General features: G+C 44.1%; 1 protein-coding gene across 6 annotated transcripts in view; it reads right to left on the bottom strand.

Moving 5' to 3' along the window:
* The window catches only part of CLCN4 (chloride voltage-gated channel 4), a 47,462-nt gene that overhangs the window by 9,987 nt on the left and 12,068 nt on the right, over window positions 1-25,407 (bottom strand). For 5 of the 6 annotated variants that reach the window (XM_075428357.1, XM_075428318.1, XM_075428342.1 and 2 more), the window contains 9 exons: window positions 21,974-22,125; window positions 21,529-21,628; window positions 15,237-15,424; window positions 9,657-9,779; window positions 7,925-8,131; window positions 7,752-7,832; window positions 6,665-7,210; window positions 4,185-4,371; window positions 1,325-1,723 (listed from right to left, as the gene is read on the bottom strand). In XM_075428357.1, coding sequence (XP_075284472.1) covers window positions 1,325-1,723; window positions 4,185-4,371; window positions 6,665-7,210; window positions 7,752-7,832; window positions 7,925-8,131; window positions 9,657-9,779; window positions 15,237-15,424; window positions 21,529-21,628; window positions 21,974-22,125 — 1,983 coding nt within the window. Of the gene's footprint in view, window positions 1-1,324; window positions 1,724-4,184; window positions 4,372-6,664; window positions 7,211-7,751; window positions 7,833-7,924; window positions 8,132-9,656; window positions 9,780-15,236; window positions 15,425-21,528; window positions 21,629-21,973; window positions 22,126-23,752; window positions 23,824-25,407 lie in introns of those variants that run through there. The other variant, XM_075428349.1, reaches the window with a different exon arrangement.

The following is a 25,407-nucleotide window of genomic DNA, read 5'->3' as shown; positions in this document are numbered from 1 at the left end:
CAACTTACACCACAGAAGGGGAAAAATTAGTTACGGAAGAGAATTCCTCACTATATTTTAAGGGGAGAAAAAAGAGCTCTGTCATTTCTTTTTTTCTTCTGCATGTACTATTAATGCAGCATTGATGACTTTCTGCTATTGGATGAGAAGAGGGGAATCAAGTGACAGCTGAGTGTCCTTAAATAAATGAATATAAATTTTAGGTCTAATCACTTAGATGGAGTCTTTTTACATCCAGGAGATGAAAATAAATATGCATTGAAAAAGCACATGCTTCAAAGAGCACTGTTATTTCAAATTTTAATTTGTGTGCTTTGTGAGAAGTGAGCAAGAAAGTGGCCCTCTAATATAGCCCTGATTTTCCATTTATGGATTTTTTTTTTCTGAAGAATATGTGAGTTTCCATCTGAGACAACAGCTGTTTAAAAGTACCTGAAGCAGAGGGATGAAACAGGCCCATGCAAAGAGGAATAATTCTGTGTCAAGGTGATTTGGATATGCCAGACATTCCACTCCCTCGCAAAGTATGAGGCAATCATGACCAGCCAGCAGCCTGCCTGCCTGCCCAGCTGGCCCTCAGCATCACAGGACTGTCAGAATTGGGAGTGGACCATGGGGCTGATTTGCCAGGCTCACAGACCTCTGCAGCTCTGGGTGCTCTGGGTACAGGGAAGGTGAGAACACTTGCTTTCATCCAATATACCTGTCTTTTCAATCACCACCTAACCATCAGGCCAATCAGGAAAGGACCTGATGGGTCAAAACCTATAATGACCTGGCTCAGGCTCTCAGGCAACCAGTCAGCTGTCCACTGGATGTTTGACAAAACTCATCCATCTTTACCGAAGAACATCCTTCACTAAAAAGCTTTCCACTCCTGTGAGAAAAATTGAGATAATGCAGCAGAAAGAAGCATAGGGACTTGCACTTTGTCACAGGATGACAAAGGTTCACAATTGCTCCAGCTGCTACCAGCGGCCCATGAATACTAAAGGAAGCTCAGCACTGCAGTGGCTTTTCGTCTGGTTCTGACAAAACTTCTGGCTATATAAGCTGGGTTTCTCTCTGTTGACGCTAACAGAATATTATTGTACTGTTGTGACTGAAAACCAAACTAGGCCCACAAAAGTCAAGCCCACAGAAGTCTACCAGGTGGTATGCTACAATAGAAAAGCTTCCAGCTGTGGGTCCTAGAAACTGGTAAAACCCAGAATGGGGGAAAGTTAGTTTCAGTTCTTATCTATCCATTCTTCAAGGTTAATAACACTGGTAACACCTTACCCTGTCAAAATCAAACTTGTATGTACACTGATACTCTACTCACTTATTGCAAGAATCAGTTCTCGTCTCTGCGCAAATCCAATAAGTCTCTCTGAGTCTTTTGAAACCACTACTGGGAAGCCATTGTAATCAGTCTCCTTGATTAGAGTCTCAACATCCTCTACCGTCATGCTGTCTTGCGTCAGAACAGAGAGGGGAGCTTCACCACGCCTTGGTCTCATGACATCCGTTGCCAGGGTTCGGTGCGTGAATTCGTCCTTCACATCCAGAAACGGGTAGCCGTTCAGATGAATGTGAGCTTCGTAGATCCCTTCTTTCCCAAAGGCATCTGCCACCCACTTGCTTGTGACAGCTGCAGCCATAAGAGGTACGATGTACTCCAGGCCTCCAGTTAGCTCAAACATGATCACCACCAGAGAGACAGTCATTCGGGTAACACCACCTGCCAACAAGGAAAGCAGTCAAGATTCCCTAAATGCTCTTTAGGTATAATACCATGTAACTCCTTTATACGTTTGTGGGTTACACTCAAAAAGGCACAAGGTTATTCAAGCTGAGTACTTTGCTCTTGTACTTTGAGAAGTAGTCGTGGGCTTATTTTACCAAAGAAAGATATTTCATCTGCTGCAGTTTTCATCAAAAAGATTGAGTGAACTTGCTCAAGTCAAAGATGCTAACGCTGAAAAGCAAACAATGAATGCTAAGAGATTGAGCTATCAAACCAGAAAGAATGCAAAAAAAAATCAGCTATACTTGACACTTGAGAAACTAAAACTGAATCCTGCCATTAGCCCTCTAAAATGACTCCAAGAATCAGCTAAGTATCATGCCTGGGGCAGGTAGGAGCATTGAGAGTTGGCCTTCACATTGGTGTACCTATCACATTCATACTGAAGAGAAAGCTAAACATTGTCTCTGGGCACACCATGGTTACAAAACCCTATGTAAGGACAGTTTGGGGCCACTGCAAGAGCTACGTTACAGTTTAAACCCCAGGTTTTGCTATCAGTTTAACAGACAGTTTGAACTGTATACAGCTGGGTTTGAGACCATCTAGGCATGCAGCCGCAGACAGGGTTGTAGCTGTATTTTTTCAATCTAGTCTTTCTGTATTAATTTCATATGCAAGCTCTTCACTCCTTCAGTTTACATTAAAGGATAAAAATAATCATATAACTGCAGACAAGTGTGTATGTATCACTGAATTATTAGGTAACATTTCTTTCCCTCTGTTCAAAAGGTAAATGTAATAAATCTCCTATTTTTAGGCCTCAAAATACAGCACCATTTTAGACGAGAGAAATCAGCAAACAGGTCATTAAAAGATGCTTTAATCTAGCAGCATACAGGAAAATTAAATTGTTGATTATTTAACACAATGATCCGGATATGACTCTCTTCTCAGGAATGCCTTAAACTTCTGACTCTGAAAAGCTGGGAGCAGATACCAGAGTAAGGATCATTTAATACTTACTCTGTATCTTGCTCTAAGCGAGAGAGGTCTTGGGCTTAAGAACCAACAGAGCCCATTCTGGTGTTTGTCTCACCATACTATTAAAATCACTGCACCTCAATTTGAACCCTTTAACAGAGGGAGTGATTGCTGACTAGCAGATCAACTGGAATATCAGAGCAAACTTCTTGTCTGTCATGTCTTTTATGAACATTAAGGCCATTTATGGACAAGAGGAAGGGCTTTACTCTTGGCAGTAAGATTCATCCTGGCTATTTTAATGTGTCTACACTGCTGTAGGTGTTCCAGTCCAAAGGGGTCATCCAGATTGCCTTTATAGTCTCTGGAGAAAAACAGGCACTTTTGAGGCCAAATTCATCTGTTCATTTGCCTGGATTTACATGTCTATTGCCAGATGGGACTGATCTTTCCAGTATCTCATTTTTCTGTATTGTCGGTGAAGTGGATCAACACAGCTAGCTCAGATGTTGTCTACATTACAGACGTTAAATTTAGACAGGCGAATCCCACCCTTCCTTCCTCTATAACTGATCGCACAAACAATCCTACTTTTCTAACAAGACACTCTGAAACTGAAACTTTTCCAGCTTGTCTCTGAGTATATATTCCATTTTAAATCTATCCCATCCCATTAATCATGTGTTATGTTTCCCCACTATTATTTCATCATCTAATAATGGTATCAACAGCAACAACAAAAGGAGGTAGAACATATAAGTACAAAAGGGGAAAGATGAGATAAGGCAAAAAATGTGTTCAAATGGCAAGGTTGTAAAATTACTGTTGCATCCATGACTCCAAATTTGATATGCAAGGTATTATTCCATGATCTTGCTTTAATAGTTAACAGATCATTCCTATTGTATCCAATCAGTCCTACTGATTGAATGTAATTAGATATTGGCCAGAGGTCAAAATAAAAAATGAAATACAGCCCAGTTGACCATAATGTGCCACACACCAAAATAAGACACAGAATTCTTACCTCTGTATAGTTAATAATTTGTCCAGAACTGGGAATTTTTTTCTCTGGACCTCGAAAGAGCACAGTCTAAACAAGGAAGCAACTTTGGTTCAGCTACAGTGGATTTCATTACATCAAAAGAGGAAAAACTCAAGCAAGAACACTCTTTCTTGGAAATCTGTAGCCTAACATCAATTTTTTCTTCCCTTCTGTGTGCTTTTTGGCAGATTACAAGGAGTAGGCATTGGTGACTGCAAGCCTCTCTTTTGTTCACTACCTAGCACATCACTGGGGAGACCACTAGAAGAAGCTGCCCATGCTTTAGCCCATCACATCTTGATCTCTGTCTCTGTTACATCCAGAGATGCCACCATAGCACCTAACACAAAGCCCTCATAAGCAATTTGTAGGTCCCCAAACATCAGCGTTCTCCATGCACGAAGCAATGATCAGCAGGTACTGTACCCAAGCAAGCTGCCGCTCCCACCATAGCATACAGTCCTGGTGTGACGCAGTCTGCCCCAGGTCTGCACCAGTTCCTGAAAATGATCCAGTCGTGATGGTGATATGCCAGCTGCTCTACTCCGATCCCAACCATCCGGCCAGCAATGGCTCCAACAGCCATGCTGGGAATGAAGAGGCCTGAAGGGATCTTGAATAAAACATAGACACATGAGCACCTTGACAAAAATGACCAGTAATGAACTTCTTGATCAAACAATTTATTATTAGCAGTAAGAGAACCCAATTTCCTTGTATAATGCTACCTCAGAAGGCCATAGCCTTATGGCAGCCTACAGTGACATTGCCCGTGATCTGAGACAGGTTTCTGCAGTGACTAAGTTTGTGTGGCTACATGTCTATTAACAGCTTTACAGAAAGTTAATGTATTTTTTTAAAGTAATTTTGAATCCTACTTGCTGCATCACACGGAATTTGATAGATATCTGAATAACAGTCTCGTTTTAAAGTTAAGATGCTCCTGGTTTTGCCTTTATTGATTCTCAGCAGGAAGTCAGGAGCTGCTGATGGTTCTGGCATGGGCTTGAGAATAAGTTAAACTGAAAATAACATCTTGCTTTCACCCTCTTTCACATGAAATACTTTATAGCTTTATTACTACTTTTTTCAGGCTAAATCAGACTAGATTTTAAATTAAATGTCAAATGCAGAATAAAAATTCAAAGAAAGGAGGCTGACTGCTCAGAGACAGCTATTTTTTCATCTCAGTTTGCTATATATTTCCCAGGAAGCTCTGTGAACCATTACCTTGTTGTCTGCTATACTGATAAGTCACAAATCATTAAAAAACAGTATTGAAATGAGAAGGGGACAGAAAAAAGGAAAAAAAAAAAAGCAAATGAAAATTCACTTTGCCTTGGCTAAGTGCATTTCCTCTTAGATGTCAAGTGCACCTGCAAGTTGAAAAGAAATTTCCTGTTGGACAAGACAACTCAAATTTGTGGTAAGGGCTTGCATGGAGTTTTTATGTTTTTTAGAGGGGAAAGACTGATATATCTTTTTAATTCTGAAAATAAACCTTGGGTTTCCTAGAGACCTAAACTAACATCCTTAGCAAGCCCCAGAGGTGTTAGAGCTGATAACAGTAGATGCTGTCTCTCCCACCATATAGTGTTAATTTTGTTGCTACAGTGGGATTAAGTCTTCTAAATTTGGTGGGTTAAAGCTATTATGTCTGGTCCTTTGCAGAATAGTTGAAACTGTCATTTGCTTCTAAAAAATTTTAAATATATAAAATAAATAAAGAACCACATATCAAATAAAAAGAACCAAACTCAAAAGTTTTTAAACAAATGAACAAGCATAACAACTGGCTGCCAGTCATAAATCAGTTTCTGCAGTGAAGGGCATCTCATTTCAAGTCCTCCTCCAGAAGTACTACACCTGCAACATCCAAGTGCTCTTAAGCTCCCATTTGTTCTCCCTGCGCAGGAAATCAGGACAGTCAATGGTCCTGAGTGACCTTCTAACATTCAGTAGTTCTTGTCAACCAATGGAGAAAACATGAAAGAAAAGCAAACTCCAACTCTGTACTGTATTTCGGGTAAAAAGCCTTGTAAGAGGTGGATCCTTATTTCAACCACAGTGTTCAAGGGAAAGACGAGATGCTTTAGCTTTCAGTGTGGTATTAAATACAGTGTATAACTCAGAAAAGCTTCCCATCGTCTGCTGCAATTAGATCCAGAACCAAATGCTCAGATAATGGGAGCTGTAGACAGACAGATATGTGTTTTATATGGGCTCTAGCAATCGGATATTTAAAAATCACCACGAACTGCTTTGTATATATTGAAAGCGTGGATAAATTGTTCTTGGACCTTTCATCACCCATTTATGGGGAGGAGGAGGAGTGGAAGGAAAAAGTTGCAAATCCAGAATAATCAAATCACATATCCATCAGTCCTCCCACTCTTTCCTTTTTCCCAAGCTACAATGCTTAAAAAAATTTAAAAATAGAACTTTTCAGCTACTTTCATATTTTTGTGAGGTTCTAAATGTGTAAATCAGTAAATTTAATGCTATTACTTTCCTGAGCATAGCTACCTTGAGGCACATTAAGACATTAATCCAACAATAATGTAAATAGTCCATATCCCCAAGAGGGCTGGAAGACAGCTGCAGTGGGAGTAATCTTGAATTTGCTTATTGGAAACAGCGGATTTAAATTCCCACCCAGACTCCTTTGTCACTTAATAAAACCGCAGATAATTAGAAAGTCGAAAGCAGGTCTCGTCCCGCTGCTGCGACCGGGGCCCATGGAGGAAGGTGCTGGCAGGCAGGTGAACGAGCAAGCATCTCGACAACACTTGTGTGGCTGCATGTAGGTCAGAGGGACATAAGCCCTGCCAGACAGACCACAGCTGCTGACAGCAACACATCTGTGCCCTGTGCTCACGACAGTTCCGCACCTGTCCCCTATTTACCTTCATGCCAAAAGTGAATATCGTGATGACGATTTTGAATACCAAAGCCAAGGCAAGCTGCCACATGGCCGTGTAGACTCCGGGGCCAGCAGGTCTGTCAGGAATGTCATCCACCGGCCGGGTCATGTTTGGGTCATTGATGTAGTCACAGAGCTGCGAGGACTCCAGGGCACCGCAGTCATTGAAGAGCTCTGAGATCAGCTCACTAGTGCTCCTCCGGGTGTAGGGGTTGGGGTAGGCGATGATGGCGGTGATAGCCGTTATCACTATGACCTCCAGGACTGGGTATTTCCCAAGTCTGGTGGTTTTTCGTCTCCTGCACCAGGCGATGTTGCATCTGATAAAGAGGGTCCCCCAGAGGCCACCAAAGACGCCGAGCAGGATGAAGGGGAAGAGCTCAGCCATGTACCAGGGGGTGTGGTACTCCACGTAGAACAGGACCAGCCGGCTGTTTCCAAAAGGATTGATGGACCTCAGTGTGAAGGCAGCCACAAGAGCAGCAAAAAATGACCTCCAGAGGGTTTTTAGAGGAAAGTAGTAGCTGACCTAAAACCAAGCAGAGACCGTAAACATTTGAGTGAGTGTGACAGAGGGTGTTTGCTGTAATTCTTCACTAGAGCACTGTGCACAGCAAGCCATCGCCATGTGTTTCATCTGTGACACTACGTCTGGCTGTACTGGGAACACCAGTCCTTACCACAGCAAGAACGTGTTCACAAAGGTATCAGAAAAGGTATTTTCAGATTTCAGATAGGGACCAGCAACCAGTGAAAATTTGATAAATCTAAAGCCAAAGTTGCTGGCTAGAGACAATAAGATGGGTGCTTAGCAGCTTGGCCCATGCAGCAGCAACCTGAAAGCTGAAGAAAGCTCAGCCCAGTGATACATTTCCAGATTAAATAACTTTGTTTGTTTCCAGAAAGCCAGTGCTCTTCTTCTACTCAAATTAAGCTAAAATATCTGGATATTTCTTGTTACTAGAAATCAAAATTATTTTTGCTTTAGAAGAAAAATAAGCATATGAATATTAGAAAAAGGCATCAAGTGAAAGCATATTTATTGAAGCAAGTGAACTGCGAGGTCTCACCTCTTCCAGACTAAAAAGCACTCCTCCAATTGGAGCCCCAAAGGCAACAGAAACTCCTGCGGCGGCTGCAGCCGAGAGCACCTACAAAGCAAATATTTACATACAAGGCATGAGTCCTTTGAAACACGGAGTATCTGGATGGGGAAATTAGAGAAGATTTGAGCCAACCTCACCTCTCTCCTCTTTCCTTCATTCTTGCTGTACTTTGAGAAAAGGCTGCTGAAGAAGTTTCCGCAGCAACAGGCCACGTGGACTAAGGGCCCCTCTTTCCCAAGGCTGAGGCCTGAAGATACCACCAGAACCAAGGTGACTGTTTTGATTAAAAGTGTCCACTTTCCTAGGTAGCCCCTAATAATGAACCCACTCAAGATGGTTTTTATCTGCAAAGCAGGAAGAACATGTTGAAGAGCTGAAGAAACCTTTTCTACTCTGAACTTGCAAATGGAGTTAAAACCTCAGCAGAGTTAAAGAAAAGAAATCACAGAGTGTTTGCAAAGAGGCAGTGATGGAGAGAAAGAAATCATACGTAGGTAGGGCAACTTTTTGATAGCTGAGCAGGGGTTAAGCAGACCACACTTTTACTGCTCTTATGGGTGGTCCCCTGCGTCGGTAAGGAGTCTTACAGAGATCAATAAAAATATGAAACTGTTACATATCTCCTTGGCTTACAGGATCAGAGTTAAACTAGACCCAAATTTAGCAAGGCAGAAAAAAAACAAATAAACAACCACAGACTCTTCCCAGTTAAAACAAGAAAAAAAAAGTTCTAAATATTTGGAATGGCCATGTCATAAAAGCATGCAAGTATCCAAGAGACCTTATTTTTACACATTTCCTCTTAATTTTGGATGTAAGTGGCTAGAATAGAGCACAATGCTCGTGCATGACACACAGGCTGCAGGGTGGGATTTGGGCTTGGACTCCAGCCCTGGAAATGGGCTGGAGCTGAGCATCACCTTGCATGAGACATATACCACTCGAAAACTAGATTTACAGTTAACTCTTAAAAAGCACTTACAGATATATTAAAAATGTAACAAACGCACACATGTGACTACTTTGAAACATGGAAATTATTTAAGTATTTCAAATTATTTGTGGTGGGTTTTTTCATGATTGGCTATGAAACATTTGGATAATTCTCCCAGAGATGAAGAAAAACGTATGCCAAAATGTCTAAAATTTGGGCTGTTGAATCTGTCTGCCAGATTCCTAAGTAATAATCCCAGTGGTTCTATAGCACTTTTAACAAAAGACTGCTCCGATTTCAAAATTTTTGAGTAGCTATGCTGCTTGAATTACAAGGTTCCTCATTTTAACCGCTTAAAGCAAGTAGAGAATTTGGCTGCCATAATGCTGCCACGCCAGCATGGCATGGTGTACAAGCACAAAATTTGCTGCAGATGGACAGCCAGACATTTTTCAGGCATCCCAAATGATGGGCATCTTGCATCTTCAGTAGCTTAGGAAACCTTAGCTTCATAGCCCTCCTCCTTTATTTTGTTTTGGTTTTATTTAAAGCCTAGCCTAGTAAATGACTAGTTTTGCAGCTGATTCATGCAAGGAAAACGCTGTATAATCTTCTAGTGAGTATGTGCCTCGGCCACAGAAAGTTGGAGTCCATAAAGTCATGACTGGGAGCTGTTGATTTTTAATTCAAGCTCTGGCAATGAAGTATGTACATTAACCTGTCACAGTGGCATTTGAACATTTTCTGCTATGAAAAATTTAGATGAGCACCATAAAGGCATGTTAGACAAAGGAATGAAGGCAGATGAGATGGAAAGACTATCTTCTTTTTCCTGTGCTGACTCATAATACAGTTCTGGAATGGGAAATGGCAGCAAATTCTATTTTCTTTGTTTGGTTTGGTTTTTGGATATTTGTCAACAAAGAGAAACTCACCTCTGGGATTCCAGAGCCACAGGCATAGGGAGCAAACACTCTGACCAGGGAGACTGCCAGGAAAGCAAAACATAGAGCCCACATAATGTACAGAAAATAGTTTAGAATGTAAGCACTTGCACCCTAGAAAAATAACAGTAACAAACATTGTTAGACAAATGCAGGTTGGTAAATCTCACGCTTCTACTAGGGATCATGATGGCATGGAACCTGGTCTTTTCATTTACATGCTAGCTGCTGCTTTTCTTCGGGAAAGATAAATGGCCTTATATACCCCAACAATTTTATTACTCATGGAAAGAAGCAGCATACTAATATATACCTAACCCAGTCCATACAGTCTGTTTGCAAGGGACTAAAATACCTTAAGCAGAGTATCCTTCAACCACTAAAAAATTAAGTCAACCACAAAAAATTCCAAAACATCAAACAAATCTGTCATAAGGGAAAAAGTAATTGGTAATAAAAAAGCACCAAATGAAGGAATCTGCTGTTTGATCCCATGGTGGGTGACGGGTGATGAGACCCTGATACATCTTTTTCTGAGGGTTGGTATTCAAAGGTCAGCGCTCCACGCAGATGCTGATCTTTCGAACGACACCCCTGTGTACATCAGTAGCCAGTTCAGTTCACAAACAGGAAAGGTAAAACCATAAATAAAATCTTTCCTGCTGTGTGAAGCTATCTATGCTAGGGTTGAAAATTACTTGAAAACACAATAGCTTGGCAGATCCCACTCAGACACTTCCCAATCATTTTTTGCCCTGATATTTTAAAAGCATTCCGGTCAATAATAAAAACTATCTTCAAACCGAATAGCTTTACTGACAGAATGGAAATGCTAATGATCATTAGCAACAGTTGGCTATGCAGTGCCATAGTGAAAGCACAGTCAGTAGTGACCTTCAACATTTCTACCCGGCTCCAATGGTCAAGTCAAAACTGCTGTTAAAATCTGCCTTAGAATACCCCTCTCTCTTCACGAGCATAATTTTTTATACTAATTTCAAAACCCCCACCTACACAGACCAAAAATAATCTAGTCAGAGGCATCAAATTGATACAAGGAGCTTAAGCCTTCTCCTCTAGCAACATGACACTACAGAATGAAAACCAGGATGAACCTCCGCGCGTGAATTGGTATGAATCCTTCACCTCTAAGTGAACTCTTCCTACCGGATGCAATCCCAGCTGCTCAAGAATATTGGGGCCTCTGTCTTTGCTCTGCAGGACAGCAGCCTGAGTATCAACAGTATGATAAATCTAGTAGGAAAACAGGCATTAATCAGTTGTATCGTGTCTTCAGTTAACAGAGCTGGCCAGGCCCACTTCCCAGTAATAAAAAACCTAGAGCTGAGAAGTCTCCCTGTTTGCAAGACTGCAGGGAATCAACCTTTAACAGGATGACTGCTTGCTAGCCTCATTCTCTAGGTCTCTGTCCAACTGAAAAGACAGTAAAGGAACCCCTGCCCTTTCCCTTAATGGATATATTCGGAAGAAGGGCAAATTGTTAAGGTCCTCTTGTGCTTGCTGAAATTAGCAGATGGCTTTGCTAGTAACAGCAAAAGAGCAGTACAATACCATCACCCAATGCTCTGAGCCTAAGTGGTCATGGATCCCACACTTACAGTGATTGACATCCGTCTGTAGTAACCATGGATCTTTGTTGCTACAGCTGAAGACGGTCTCGTTTCCTCATGAATGTCTTCTCCTAGTTCTTTCAATTACTAACAGCTATGGCAATATTTACTCTTCCTCTAGAGAAAACTCTGAATGTGTTGCCCCAGGGCAAAATTCTTCTGTCAGTGTGAACCTGGAGTAACTCCAAAGAAGACCAACGCCATTACAGCAATTTGGCCCCATAATGTTGAACAAAAGCTGCAGTTTTGCTCTAAATTCACTGGAGTCAAATTAACTTTGTTTCTTTTTACTTCCTTTTCTTTCACATCTCAGAAGTCACATGAAAACTATGTCAGCTCGTTACTGCAATCACACATACACATACCACACTGCAGCAGGACCCCAGAAGAGTCTATATGGCCAGTTCGGTCTTATACCTTGGGACAACTCTCATAGTTACAGTTTCCAGATATCTGGCATTCTGCAGGTCCATTTACAGGAGTTTCTAATGATTAATAATAAGAAAACCTCTGGGAAGTGAAGTAGTAGTAACTCAGTATAGCAAATGGCTCATTTCTCATTCATTACATGCCATTACTAATGCCCTGAATCATTAACAGTCTTAAGCACATACACTGGAACTGGAGACCAAAAATGCTCATCAGCAGAGATGATTCTGTTAAGACCTTTTCCACTAGTGGCTCATAGGACTCACCCTGGCAGCAAAAGTAATGAAGCATGCAGGGGAACTGAGCAAAACTTTGTATTTTAGTTCGCAAGACCTAGCAGGATTTCAGATCTGGTGTCAGTCCAATTTAGGTTCAAATGGAGCACAACTGAAAACAATCCTCACAAACTCAGAACACTGAAATAAAACACATCCCTCAGGATGCCATCCATGGCTGACCAATCCTTTTTTTCTCCAGAGGCAGAGAGCTTTACTGTGACTTGACTTGGAATCTCACAGCTTGCAGACCCCCTCCAGCAGATGTTACAAATTGGGAAGTGGGTTCCAGGTACAGAGGGGCTTCCTTGTCTTGCAGGTCTCAGCTTCATGACAGGAGATGCAGAAGCCCTGGGATGGGAATCCAGTCCAATGCTGGATCCAGTGTCACGGGCCATGGAAGACCCAGCACCTTTTCCTCTGCTTTGGATAGTTGTGAGGCACCAGCTATGAGGTCCTCAGCTCCAGTGAAGCAGAGGTTAGGACCAGGCTGAATCTGCAGAACAGGGAAGCTCCAGGTCACCAGATACCGTCTAGAGATCTAGCTGAAGTGGATGACATCTGATGTGCTTTAACACAACCGCTCATCCAGTGAATTTGAGGTTTTGAAACTCTTGCATCAAAAAATCCTTCACCTGCTCTTTGGAAACAGTTCAGGTCCAGAGGGATGAAGGTTATCACTGGACTACAACATGGAAATTATGGAAGAAAACATAGTCTGGTGTGTTTCAGATGTGCTATTATGTTTTCCATAATAATTTATATCAAGACTCTGCTTTGGACTCATTTTATAGAGGGGCTGGAATGAAAACGTTTTTCAAGAGATGTCATAGGAAATGTCATAATTCTCAGTGAGAACATGTGTACGGGGTTTATCACAGCCATGAATCAGCAAAACCACCAGGAAGAACTGATCTAAATTTTAGTCCTCAAAATGTCAAATTAAGTTGGCTATGATGAGAAAGAGTCACAGTCATGCATAAAAAGAGAAGACATGTCTGACCAGAGTACCTTTAGGGAAATTGTTCCAAATACTTCTTGTCTGAAGTGTGCTCCAAATTAGTCATTCTGTGCACTGCTGTTTAATAGGGCTGTTATGCAAATGTTGGATACAAAGTGAAGAAACATTAAAAAAAAAAAAAAAGGCCAAACTACCCTGAATTTCAGTCACATTCAGTGTATTTTGATCCCTCCTAGAGCCCTCTACAGCTACAGGAATCATGCAAACCTTGCCCATAAATCTTACGATACCAAACCGAATTTTTACTTTCCATATTCACATTTTTGTTGGGCCTTGCCTGGGATTTCAATGTAACAGCAACAGACAGTTATACTATTAGTATTTACAGCATCCATCGGGCCTTGGCACCCAGAAACCCACAGATCTTAGAGGCCCATTTGTTTTGAGAGAGAGCCTAAAACTAAGCCAAGATTAACCTTTTCTTCCTCTGCAATGGTATACTAGGGGGTGAGAAGTCCAATCTGAATAGAAAGTGAGTAAAGTTTCCCAGTGCCCACCTAGCTGATACCTTTCTTATAGGACTCACAACAGTCGTGACTGCTGATTGCGAGCAGCAGGTGAACGCAATAAATTTTCTCAAGGATATGTGCCGTTTATATATTCCAGCAGAGTAACAGCATGTCAAACACATGCACAGGATTTCCAAGTCCCATAACAATTGTAACATTCTCCTCTTTTTTCCCTTCCCACATTTTTTTTTCCTCTTAAATTATGATGTCATCCCCAATACTGCAACTTTATACCGGGGTAGCACTGCTTCACTGTTACAAAGACACAACCACCCAAACCATCTGGTGATGAAGACCAGTGCAAACCCAGCAAAACTCTGGCAAAGGGAAGCTTGGTGCTGCGGACTGGCAAGCGTGCAGACAGATTCCTGCCTGCGATCAAATGGTGGGGATATTCAGGAGCAGCGAGCACCCCACTACTTTCACTATGGTTAATTAGAACTAGGGAATATTGGGCTGTAACTATTCCCAGATGTTCTCATCTGGCACTACTTGTACTGTAAACCTTAAGTGGCTCTGAAAGGAACATTAACGACAAACTTGTACGGCGATCAAGGTGCCCTCAAACACTTTCTGCAGGACAAGACTACCTCCACACTGGGGGGAAGATCTGAGATAGTCTCTCCAAGTCACTCATTTTCTAATTGTCTGGCTGGAGATGCTTTATCCCATAGAAGGTATTTTCTTCTCCTATTATGGACCAAACTGCACTACTAGATATTTTTGAAGTCCCACTACATATTTCAGTATCCCATAAGCCAGGTCTCTTCAAAGCCACATTCATGTCATATTCAATTTTTATCACATTCAAGCCAGGTATAGAAATTGGGGGAGAGGGGATTCAAGACAATAATTCTGCCCAAAACCTTGAGTTGTGAAGGGATCAATATTATTAAATACATTGAATAGCTTAGGTTGAAATTTACATGTCCTTTTTTGTATGTTTTATAAAAGTATCTTCTGCTAAAAGACATATAGAAAGGCTTCTTTTGATTGTCTTCAGAATGAAACTTTCACTGGCTTTGCTTTGAAACAGCATTCGTCACATTTAAAATTACTAGAATTAAAAAAAAAAGTGTAGAAAAAAGAATTCTTAAAATAATAAGTTTCATGTCAGTCCAGATCAGATTTTTCCCTTCCTGTCCTCTCTGCCTGCAAATTTTTCACTTCAGCCATCTCCTAGGGAGCCCGTTATTTCCCCAGCTCTCCGTGCTAGCTAAGTATTTTGCTGTCTGATAGACAAACTGATCACAAGGGTATTACAAGCAGTTCTTATGCAACTCCCACTACTACTCACAACATTTGAATACATAGAAGCCATCTGCAATCCCAAAAATTTCCTCCTAAATGTATTTGCCTGGGATCATCTTTTTTGTCCCATAAAAATGTGTTTAAAAGAAAAAAAGTGGATAGCAGCTCAGGTCCCCTGGTGATTATGTTATGAGTGTTATGAAACACTTTTGGTTCAACACTGAGAAAAAGAGACAGCAATCTCGCAGTTCTCCAGTTTCCATCACATACGGTGCTGACACAATAGGACCTCTTCCAAGTTAAGCAGATATTGCTTGTAGAAATGTCTTTTTTTGCAGCGTGCTCAGTTCATTACTCTCTCTTTCAGAGAAACTCTCTGTAGGGAACATTAGCAAGCACAAAAAAATGGCATTCCCTGGCCTGCTGTGACCCCAGCCGGATCAGGTCTCCCGTACCTCAGACTGGCTTACAAGAAGTTCAGACCATTTCTGCCACTGGGGACATTTGCCCCGGTCATCGAACGTGGTTTCATTGGACGTCCAGCAGCACTGCTCGTGGCTGTACCAGAAGGCAGACAGGCAGACACCCTCCTTCAGGTCTGTCATCCAATCCACAGCCAAATCTATCACTCCAGCTAACGTGCCTGGGAAGAGAAATGCAGACCAGAAGAAAAAAACGTGGCATCAAAAAAATATCAAGTCACAAAGAAAATATGTCCAATTATAACAATGGCAAGACCTCATGATTTGGGGTAGCAGCTGCCACGTAAGCAAGAATACACCAAGAAACTGGAGGCAACAGCGGGTTTGCAAAGAAACGGCCACACCAGCTTGTTGTCTGACCTTAACGTTCTCTCGGCAAGCTTTTCTGTTTAATATTATCATTTTCATACTGACTGACTGGGAAGCAGGGAAGGCATAACGGATGTCGGGCCTGATCCTGCAGCCTGTCCCAGCAGGTGCGCTGCTCGGCTGAGATAAGCAGGACTTCATGCAGGCTCTCTAGGCTGGTGGTCTCCAACCACACCGGGTACCGCAGGGGCAGGGGAGGAGGAGGGCGCGTACGTTTTTCTATAGCTTTACCGGTCCCAGCGCAGCAACCTTGTAGAAGGACGACGCCAGCACAGAGACAACACGGATGCCAAATTCCGACTTACGAACTTAGCGGAACGGGGCTCTCGACGCGCACATTCATTAGCAACCCAAAGACGCAGAGTAAAACGACCCCGCGGCACCCCCCGGTCACCAAACGAGCCCTCGCTTCAGCTTTCCCCCGGTAATTCCGCGGGGCTGCAGCGGCACCCGGCGGCCACCGGCCCCAGACAGGGGTTGGACTTGACGCGGCCGGGAAAAATCCCGCTGTTCTCGGGCGCTCGCCCGTCAGCGGTGCTGAGCTGCCCCGGCCCCGGCCCCCCGGCGCAGATGTGTCCTCCCGAAGGCAGCCCCAGAGCGATGGGGGAGGCTGGGAGCAGCCGAAGGACGGACGGACGGACAGACAGGCAGATCGGCCTTCTGTCCCGGGTTTCTGCAAAGCGTGAAACCACCGACTGATAGAAAAGTCCTTTCGTGTTTTCCACACAGTGGAAAGCAGAAGCCGACTAAATTTTAACCGGTAATCATTAATACATTTTCAGGAAACCGGTAATGAATTTGAACAGCATTCATCGGTGTGCTTCAGTAGGACTAGAACACTGAAAAAATGTTTCAGAAAATACAAAATGGTTTGAGTTTATGTTTCCAAAACTTCTAGCTTTGTGGCTCCTGCTAAGAATGCAATTACATGAAGCAGAGGTGAGGTTCAAAAGCCAGTTTAGTTAACCTGGAACTAAAGTCTTCTGCTCGTCATTTCTGTGAAGGGGGAGGGCGAAAGTTGTTTCAAATAGTTCAGGCATGTGTAACCTTTTTTTTATTTCACAGAACAGAAAAACCCTGCAAGTGTTCCCAGAGCCTTACACAGAAGTGTATCTTCTCACTCCCTTAAGAGGGATACTTGTCCCCACACTGACAAGCAATGTGACTCAGGCAGCAGTGAAGAATTTTTGTTGTATAGGAATAATCTGAAGAACTATACAGATACACAACTAGACAAGATCACAAAAAAAGGCTGCAGCAGGGAGTAATGATGTCTGTACCAACTATTTTCTTTCATGAAGACCTTGGCTTCCTCTTTCTTACTGTTTTTCACTTTCCCAAGCTTCTATGGAAACAATGAACCATATTCTTACATGATGATAAATCACTTTGTTGCTGCTAATGCTGTGCCTCTTGCACCTCTTGATGGACTTTTATCATTCTCTGTAGTCACACCAATCTTCAAAACTCACATCACACTTAATCAGGCAATGAAGCATTAATGCCACCTAGCAGCAGGTGCAAAGGAAGGAGGGCTTTTGAATGTTTCTCCTTGATAAAGTGAATAACAGTGAGGGATGAACATTCAGTTCTCTAATACAACAAGCTCGCGTGCAACTCAGTACCTCTAGGAAAATGTGCTTAATGATGCAGCTGATCTAATCCCTTTTGCCAGTTGCTTTGGGTTCCACACAAGGAGGAAAATGCCAGATGAAAGTTACTATGCATGCTTTACAGAGAAGAAAATCGGGAGAGGGGAAGGCCAGCACTTGCAGGATAATAGTGCAATGATTAATGTTTCACAAGCCAAGTGGCCAGGGCTAGAGGCTTTCCAAGTTCTGAATCTTTGGTTATCAAGACTGTAACAGAGTGTCTCCATCAAAGGAACTGCGCTTGTTCCCCTTCTATGTAACCACCTGCCCAGAATGAAAAATAATGAAGCACCCCAAAGCCAGGAAATGCTGAACTTCATTTCAGATGTTAGACTTTTACCTCTCTCCTTTTCCTTTGGCTGATGATGGCCAACGCTCATCCTTTACAATGCCCTAAAGAGAATGCTAAAAATTTGCTTTGAAAACATTTTTCCAATGCACCTGTGCCAGAAAACGGCGTCACCCAAGTGGCATGGCACTGGCATGCAAAGGGGATTTTTGCACATGCAGCTTCAGTACCACAGCATTTTAGCATTAGTATGACAATACTTTCTGTCACATAGCTTTAGAAAACACAGACTCTTCTGCTGATTTATAAATAGCATATAGTTTCAGTTGGCTGGTAGCAATGGTTAGGTCGTGGGATGGCCACTGGTCTGCAGGTAGGAGGGGCAAAGTAAAAACTCAGAATTCCTTAAAAATGAGTGCCTAAAAATATGGCACTCGCGCCTCAAATTTTCAGGCTTATTTCCCCACACGTTGCTTTGTATTTCTCCAGAATGTGTGCAAAGTTTCCGACTGAGACAGCCCCAGGCACTGCTCAGTATCTTTCTCTGGAGCATCATGTGAGCAGTTTTCACTGGATCTCCACACTTAACAGCATTTGTGGGTGGTTACTGCTTCCTGAGAGAGTTGAGGCTGTTCAGCCTGGAGAAGGCGAGGCTCCAGGGAGACATTACAGCAGCCTTCCAGTACCTGAAGGGGCCTGCAAGAAAGCCGGAGAAGGACTTTTTCTGAGGGCATGTGACAGACAAGGGGTAATGGCTTTTAACTACAGAGGGCAGATTTAGATTAGAAATAAGAAAGAAATTCTTTACATGAGGGTGGTGAGTCACTGGAGCAGGTTGCCTGCTGCGAGCAGGTCAGAGCAGACCTCCTCCAGAGGTCCCTTTCCCACCTGTGCTTTTCTGGGACTAATGAAGGATGCAGGTTTGATGGCATTCCAAAAATGCCACGAGTCATACTGCCAAATGGGATGGTCCTCTCCTTCCTCCCTCCCTCCATCAGCTCCTTCCTGTAAGCAATATTTTGATCGCTTGCAGGCCTGTGGTGACCAACCTTCTCCTTCCCCTCTACACTGCCCTGGTGAGGCCTCATCTGGAGTACTGTGTCCAGTTCTGGGCTCCCCAGTTCAAGAAGGATGAAGAGCTACTGGAGAGAGTCCAGCGGAGGGCTACAAGGATGGTGAGGGGACTGGAGCATCTCCCCTACGAGGAGAGGTTGAGGGAACTGGGCTTGTTCAGCCTGAAGAAGAGAAGGCTGCGAGGGGACCTTATAAATGCCTACAAATATCTGAAGGGTGGGTGTCAGGAGGATGGGGCCAAGCTCTTTTCAGCAGTGCCCAGTGACAGGACAAGGGGCAATGGGCACAAACTGAGGCACAGGAAGTTCCATCTGAACATGAGGAAGAACTTCTTCCCTCTGAGGGTGACGGAGCACTGGAACAGGCTGCCCAGGGAGGTTGTGGAGTCTCCTTGTCTGGAGATATTCAAGACCCGCCTGGACAAGGTCCTGTGCAGCCTGCTGTAGGTGACCCTGCTTCGGCGGGGGGGTTGGACTAGATGACCCACAGAGGTCCCTTCCAACCCCTACTATTCTGTGATTCTGTGATTCTGTGATTCTGTGACCAACCCTACTGACCCCACTGACCAACCAAAAACCAATCTGGCCAAACCCCATTTTTTCCACCAGGCTAGTCCCCAGGTTCACCTGCCCTGTGCAGCTGCACGTGCACAAGGTAACGGGGCCTGATGGTGGGGACACCAAAAGAAAGCGATTACTCCTTTTGGCCACATCAGCTTGTGTTAGCTGTGGAGGTGCAGCCTTTGAAGTGTTGAAAAACCTGAAAGATTCAGCTGACCAGATTTGTGGGATGTAGGCTTCTAGATCAGTGAAGCTCACTTTATACTCCTAGGCCTGAGTAACTCCTCCAGGTGCCTTTGGATACACATGGAGGCCGCCTCCATCCCCCTCCCCAGGAGTCCCATCTTGCTGCCCTCCATCCCCAGCAAGGAGGCAGGAGGGGCAGCGTGCTCTGCAAGGCCCTCACACCCTGCGTGCTACTGCTGCTGCTTTCCCCCTCCTCTCCCACCCCTTGCCACCCGCTCTCCATGCCCCTGGCAATGCCTGGGCTCTGCTGCCCAAGAGCTCAGCCAGTGTCGGTGCAGCTGAGCCAGGCTGCTCCCCTTGGAGCAGTAGCCTCTGCCTATTCAGCAGGGGAGGAGGGACCATGGAGGAACCAGGCTGCTCTACAACAACCCTGTGTGATCGTGCGGGTGCCCTTGTGGCAGGCCGGCTACTCTGAGCAGGCAATATTTCAAGTAGAGATGGAATGACATGAAGCACCTCTTGACTGCACCACCAACCTCACCTCGTTCCTCCTCAAACTCGGTTTAGAAACTGCATCCACTCATCAATAATCCCCCCACTCACCAAAGGGGTGTTGACCCCTTGCTGAGGCTAAGATGGTGCCTCTCCATCTTCGCCCTGTCCCAGAAACACTGGAGGCACAGAACACGTGTGTCATTTCAACAGCAGGCAGAAAAAGTCTAGAGGGCTCAGCTCAGATCACGAGCACACAGGTAGTTTTTGTTCTCTAGCTGACTCCCAAGTCCTTGTCCCAATTTAAAGACAGACGCATTTGATTTGACTCTTTGAGGTAAAACATGTTGCTCAGCGCTCTTGTCATTGAAAAGGTTGCAAAAGCTAACACACCTCAGCTGCAGCTCACCCTCAACCTCCGTTCCCAAGCTGGATGTACCAGCACTGGAGCTTATCGGAGGTCAGCAACTCTGGCTTTTGACAGCCTTGAGGATTTCAGCATGAGGTTTCATTGTACACTGGAATGGAAACAAACCTTCTGGGATGTTTTTACTAAAATGAGAGTGTGCGAGTGATGCCACATTCTCCATATGAGTGAGGGGATTACTGACCAGCTCGCCCTCAAGGGCTTACTCTAACTCTATTTGCAAGCAGAATTCTCCATCCCAGATGAGGCCAACCCTGGCCTTCAGGCAGGGTTTGGCAGCCCTGGTAGTACACAGTCTATCAGACTGTCTTCCCATCTCAGCCTCCCATAAAAGCTTCTGTGGAAACCAGTGTATCCTACAAAATAACACAATTTGCCAAAAGTGTCACTTCAGCAACGCTTTCTCAAGAACATCCCAGTACTTCTGAGGCTCCTGAACAACTGTAATAAGCATACTAACTTGACAGTTGGCAAGTAGGGAATTCACACCACTTGGAAACTGTGAAACTTTACATCACACATGCATGATACAAGAGCACCCTGATGTCACTGAAAAGGCATAAAAAATGGCAGCTGTTTCAATGGGGCAAGAGAAGTTCAGCTTTCCAAATTGGAAGATGTGCTAAACTGAGCAGAAGATGGGAGCAATTCAGGAAATAAATGAATTTGTCATCTGAGTTTGAGCAGGGTGTTAAATATGTAATGTCTGTCTGGCCTGGAAGCAGACCTGAAACTGACTCTGAAACTGTATTTTCCTTTCATGCATATATAAAGAAGATAACCCAGTGAATATAGCAATTTACAAAGCTCCCTTCTGAGTGTCCACAAGAATCATTTTCCCCACATCATAATATCTAGTTAAAGAATTAAAGTGAAGACAAGAAAATAAAATCCTACCAATAAAATTGACTTCTGTGAATCAAAGATTCTGAGAGTCAAAGTAGCCCATCGAGTGTAAAGCGCCCAGATGCGTATTTCCAAAAGCAATAGCAAAATCCCTCTACTGGTGAATAACATCTTTTCTAGGTCAGCACTCAGCAGGAGACTTTGCAAGCGGGTATTTTCATGGAGGATTATAACTGCACGGATGCATAGCTGTCTTTTTAGCTTGAAACATCAGTGGAGAGATAATGAAGTAAAAAGAGAAGCAGATGGCACTGCAGCAAACTTAGGTGAGATGGTTTCAGGCATAACTATAACGCTAACACACACGTACCTGCCTTTAGTCCTATGAGAAGCATGACAACCCATCCTGACCAGGCATCCAGCAAACTCTTGATGAACTCCCATATGGATTCCTTACTTTTGCTTGTAATCTGTAATTAAACATATATATACACATGTTGCCCATTCAGCCTGACAGAGTTTTAGTGTATAATGTTTAAACCAAAAAATATTTAACCTCCTAGAAGGTCTATACAGTTTCTTTACTCTCTACTCCCCCCAATCCCAATCATTTTTTAGAGATGATGTGCTGATTAAGTTGCTGGAAGCCCTTTTGCATTTACAAACTCAAGACATACCATACCCGTAATTTTAGAAGTCCTTCTCAAGTCCTACGATAAGGTAGGACAAAACAACATTGGCAACCTGCTTGTTTTTCTCACCGCCAGGCTGGCTGTAACCCAGGGACTGCAATGCTCCAAGCTGGACACCTTTACCTTTCTGTGGCGGTCAGTGTCGCGTGATTTCTCCCGCAGCCAGTCGATGGTGTGGAAATCTTCGTAAGTCCCAACGTCGGGGAAAGGTTCATCCAGAAAATCCATCAGGTTGCCAGAACCATTCATGTCTCCTGCATTGACCATATTAGGGTCTGTATGTAGAGGAAAAACAAGTATGTCCATAAATTCATGCAGCTTTGCCAGACATTTCAGAATCAAGTTTTCCAAAATACCTCCATAAACTGTGAAGTCAAGACAGCACGAGTCAGCAGTCCTGGTGGGCACTTACTGAAATCTACGTGTTGCCACTAGAAAAAGTATTTTGCTGAAGGCTACTTCAACAGCTTAGCAAACCCTAAAAGGCACAATGTCCTAGTGCAGAAATACCAGCGTTCCTGAAAACCAAACCCTGGGATGTTTCTGGACTTCTTCCTCAATGATACATGTGAATCACATGTCAGAAGAAGTTCCCTGCCTGCAGGGAGATCATCAAGTAGTCAAGGTCACCAGATCAGAAAACAAATGATAATACACTAGAAGTTACCATTCATTGTGAACCGCAGATTTTCCATGGCACCATTAGTCATAATGCTGCAGTGTTGTCTGGTTTTGCCTGCTCAAAGCTCCCTGTGTTGATCCGCTTTCCTTCCACTGCTCAGAAGGCAAAGCTCAGGATCACAACACGACTACTCTGCATCAGGTCTAGAAATGCAGTATCTTCTTCAAGTCTGCATCTTGAGGGCTAGGAGCAGAACTATTCTTCAAAGAACCTGGGTGGTTACCTTCTGCTCCATAGACAAACTCTCCCAATTTGCTTTTCAGAAAGCAGGAGGAGAAACAGTCACCACATGTCCTGCTAAAGCACAAGAGGAAGTATCCCCAAACTATAACAAGCAGTTATCAGAGGCAATTTCATGGTTAAAAAGGAGATAAAATCAGGCTGTGAAATAACGTATGCTCTACAGTGTGGCACCCAGGCTGAGTGGACATTTTCAGCCCAGAAGTTTTTGGGGTCATGCTCTCTGGGTTTATGGGCTACAGGTACGAAAGCAGAGAATCATCCTTGCCCATTGCTCTGAAGCCCTGGAAACTATGCCTCATTCATGCAGCCTACATAAGCAAAGCATGAAGAAGCTAACTCATAACCACCGTACCTCTCTTTCCCACACAGAGCTCAGCAACATCTAGCTAGGTGCAAAAAATGACTGTTATCTCCATTAAAAGTCATGGCCTGAAGGAGTCACTAACATGACTAGCTCCAGAACTGGCTGACATCATTTCCAATGAGAAGAGCCTTGAGTAGAGCAAGACTCTATTAAATGAAGTAGTTCAGCCGCAAAGGGTTGGATTCATCCAACTTGAATTCAGCCATCTGAAAGTTTGGTGTCTGGACTGTAAGGACCACCTATGCTGCCTCTAGAGACAGAGAAAGTTGTGTCTAAGGGTGTGTGGCAGAAGAGTATCTGCTCCTTTAAAGGAGTCTGGTCAAGGATGTTTTTGCAGTGCACCAACGGATGACAAGCAAAGAAGGAAACCTATACAAGTATGTACAGCAACACAAACCTGATGCAAATGATAAGGGAGGTAGTGATGGGAACCAAACATGGTCAGTCGCACTCGCTGCTGAGGGCACGTGGGAGTGTGAGAATGTCTATTCCATCGAGGTTGTCTGATCGGGGACCTTGTCAACTGGGAAACTACAGGGGAAAAGGGGGACACAAAATACATGGAGACACAGACCTGACAAAGCAAACAAGGAGACAACGTCAAGAAACAAACCTCAGCACTCACACTAATCGAAGGGCTATCAATCGGGTGTGTGTCTCTGGGATACATGCTCAGCTTTGCTACTGGTTGAACCTGCACGTGGGAAAGCAGCAGCGGTGTTCCCCAGCCTGGGCAGCGACCTCGGGTCCCCAAGAGCCGGGCTGGGCTCCAGCAGCCGGGCAGGAGGGTCCTGGGCCAGGGCAGCGGGAGGAGGCAGCCGAGTGCTTCTGCATCACTTAAGAAAGTGTTGCTCTGAAGAGTGATTAATCCCATCCATCCTAAAATAGGTGCCTGGGAAACGGGGTCTTTCAGAGAGTACCTAGGGTTTGTAATCTGAAATGGCAACCTGAAGAGAACAGCTAAGAGAGGGTTAGGTTAGTGTTGCCACACAAGAAAAAATCCACAGGGAAGCACGTAAGAAGCAATGGGGATGAAAAATACAGACTTTAGGGGGTTTATAGAACTGACCCTGCAGTGCCTGCAGCTCCTTGACAGACACACGGTAACTTTTGCAGGTCACTGATGAGGCTAGCACCCTGCTAATGACTGCTACCCACTTTCCTCCATCAGGTATGGACACAGGGATTTCACATGTAAAGAACTTGTATCTTTGAATCTGCAATGAAGTTTCCCAGTTCTGTAACTGGAAAAATGTGGCTGATATGCTTTAAAGCAACTGTCCATAAGCCCTGCTGCTGCTCATCTCCCTTTATTTACTTTTTTACTGCTTCCCTCCCGCCCCCAGCGTTTTCAACTGTTTTACTTGAATCCTCTCCATTTAATTTTTTCCATGGTGGTGACTTTAGGGATGTAACGAGTGTGGCTGCTCAGCTTTCTCAGTGTCTGCTCTTTGCGCTCCACCAGGTAGGACTTTTTGGACGATACAGACGATGTGCCCAGTACAAGCAGCTGAGAAAAGCATTATGTGACCAGCAGGTCAGAATCACAGAATGTTCGGGGTTGGAAGGGACCTCTGTGGGTCATCCAGTCCAACCCCCCTGCCGAAGCAGGGTCACCTACAGCAGGCTGCACAGGACCTTGTCCAGGTGGCTCTTGAATACCTCCAGAGAAGGAGATTCCACAATCTCCCTGGGCAGCCTGTTCAAGGGCTCCGTCACCCTCAGAGGGAAGAAGTTCTTCCTCATGTTCAGATGGAACTTCCTGTGCTTCAGTTTGTGCCCGTTGCCCCTTGTCCTGTCACTGGGCACCACTGAAAAGAGTCTGGCCCCATCCTCCTGACACCCACTCTTAAGATATTTGTAGGCATTTATAAGCTCCCTTCTCAGCCTTCTCTTCTTCAGGCTAAACAAGCCCAGCTCCCTCAGCCTCTCCTCGTAGGAGAGATGCTCCAGTCACCTCACCATCCTTGTAGCCCTCCGCTGGACTCTCTACAGTAGCTCCGCATCTTTCTTGAACTGGGGAGCCCAGAACTGGACACGCTACTCCAGATAGGGCCTCACTAGGGCAGAGTAGAGGGGGAGGAGAACCTCCCTTGACCTGCTGGCCACACTCCTCCTAATGCATCCCAGGATGCCATTGGCCTTCTTGGCAACCAGGGCACACTGCTGGCTCATGGTTAACTTATCGTCCACCAGGACACCAGGTCCCTCTCCACAGAGCTGCTCTGCAGCAGGTCCGCCCCAAAAGGTCACCATCATAATTCTACA

The sequence above is a fragment of the Opisthocomus hoazin genome, chromosome 1, assembly GCF_030867145.1.
Source record: "Opisthocomus hoazin isolate bOpiHoa1 chromosome 1, bOpiHoa1.hap1, whole genome shotgun sequence".
NCBI classification, from domain to species: domain Eukaryota; kingdom Metazoa; phylum Chordata; class Aves; order Opisthocomiformes; family Opisthocomidae; genus Opisthocomus; species Opisthocomus hoazin.
This window is presented reverse-complemented; position numbering and strand designations above follow the sequence as displayed.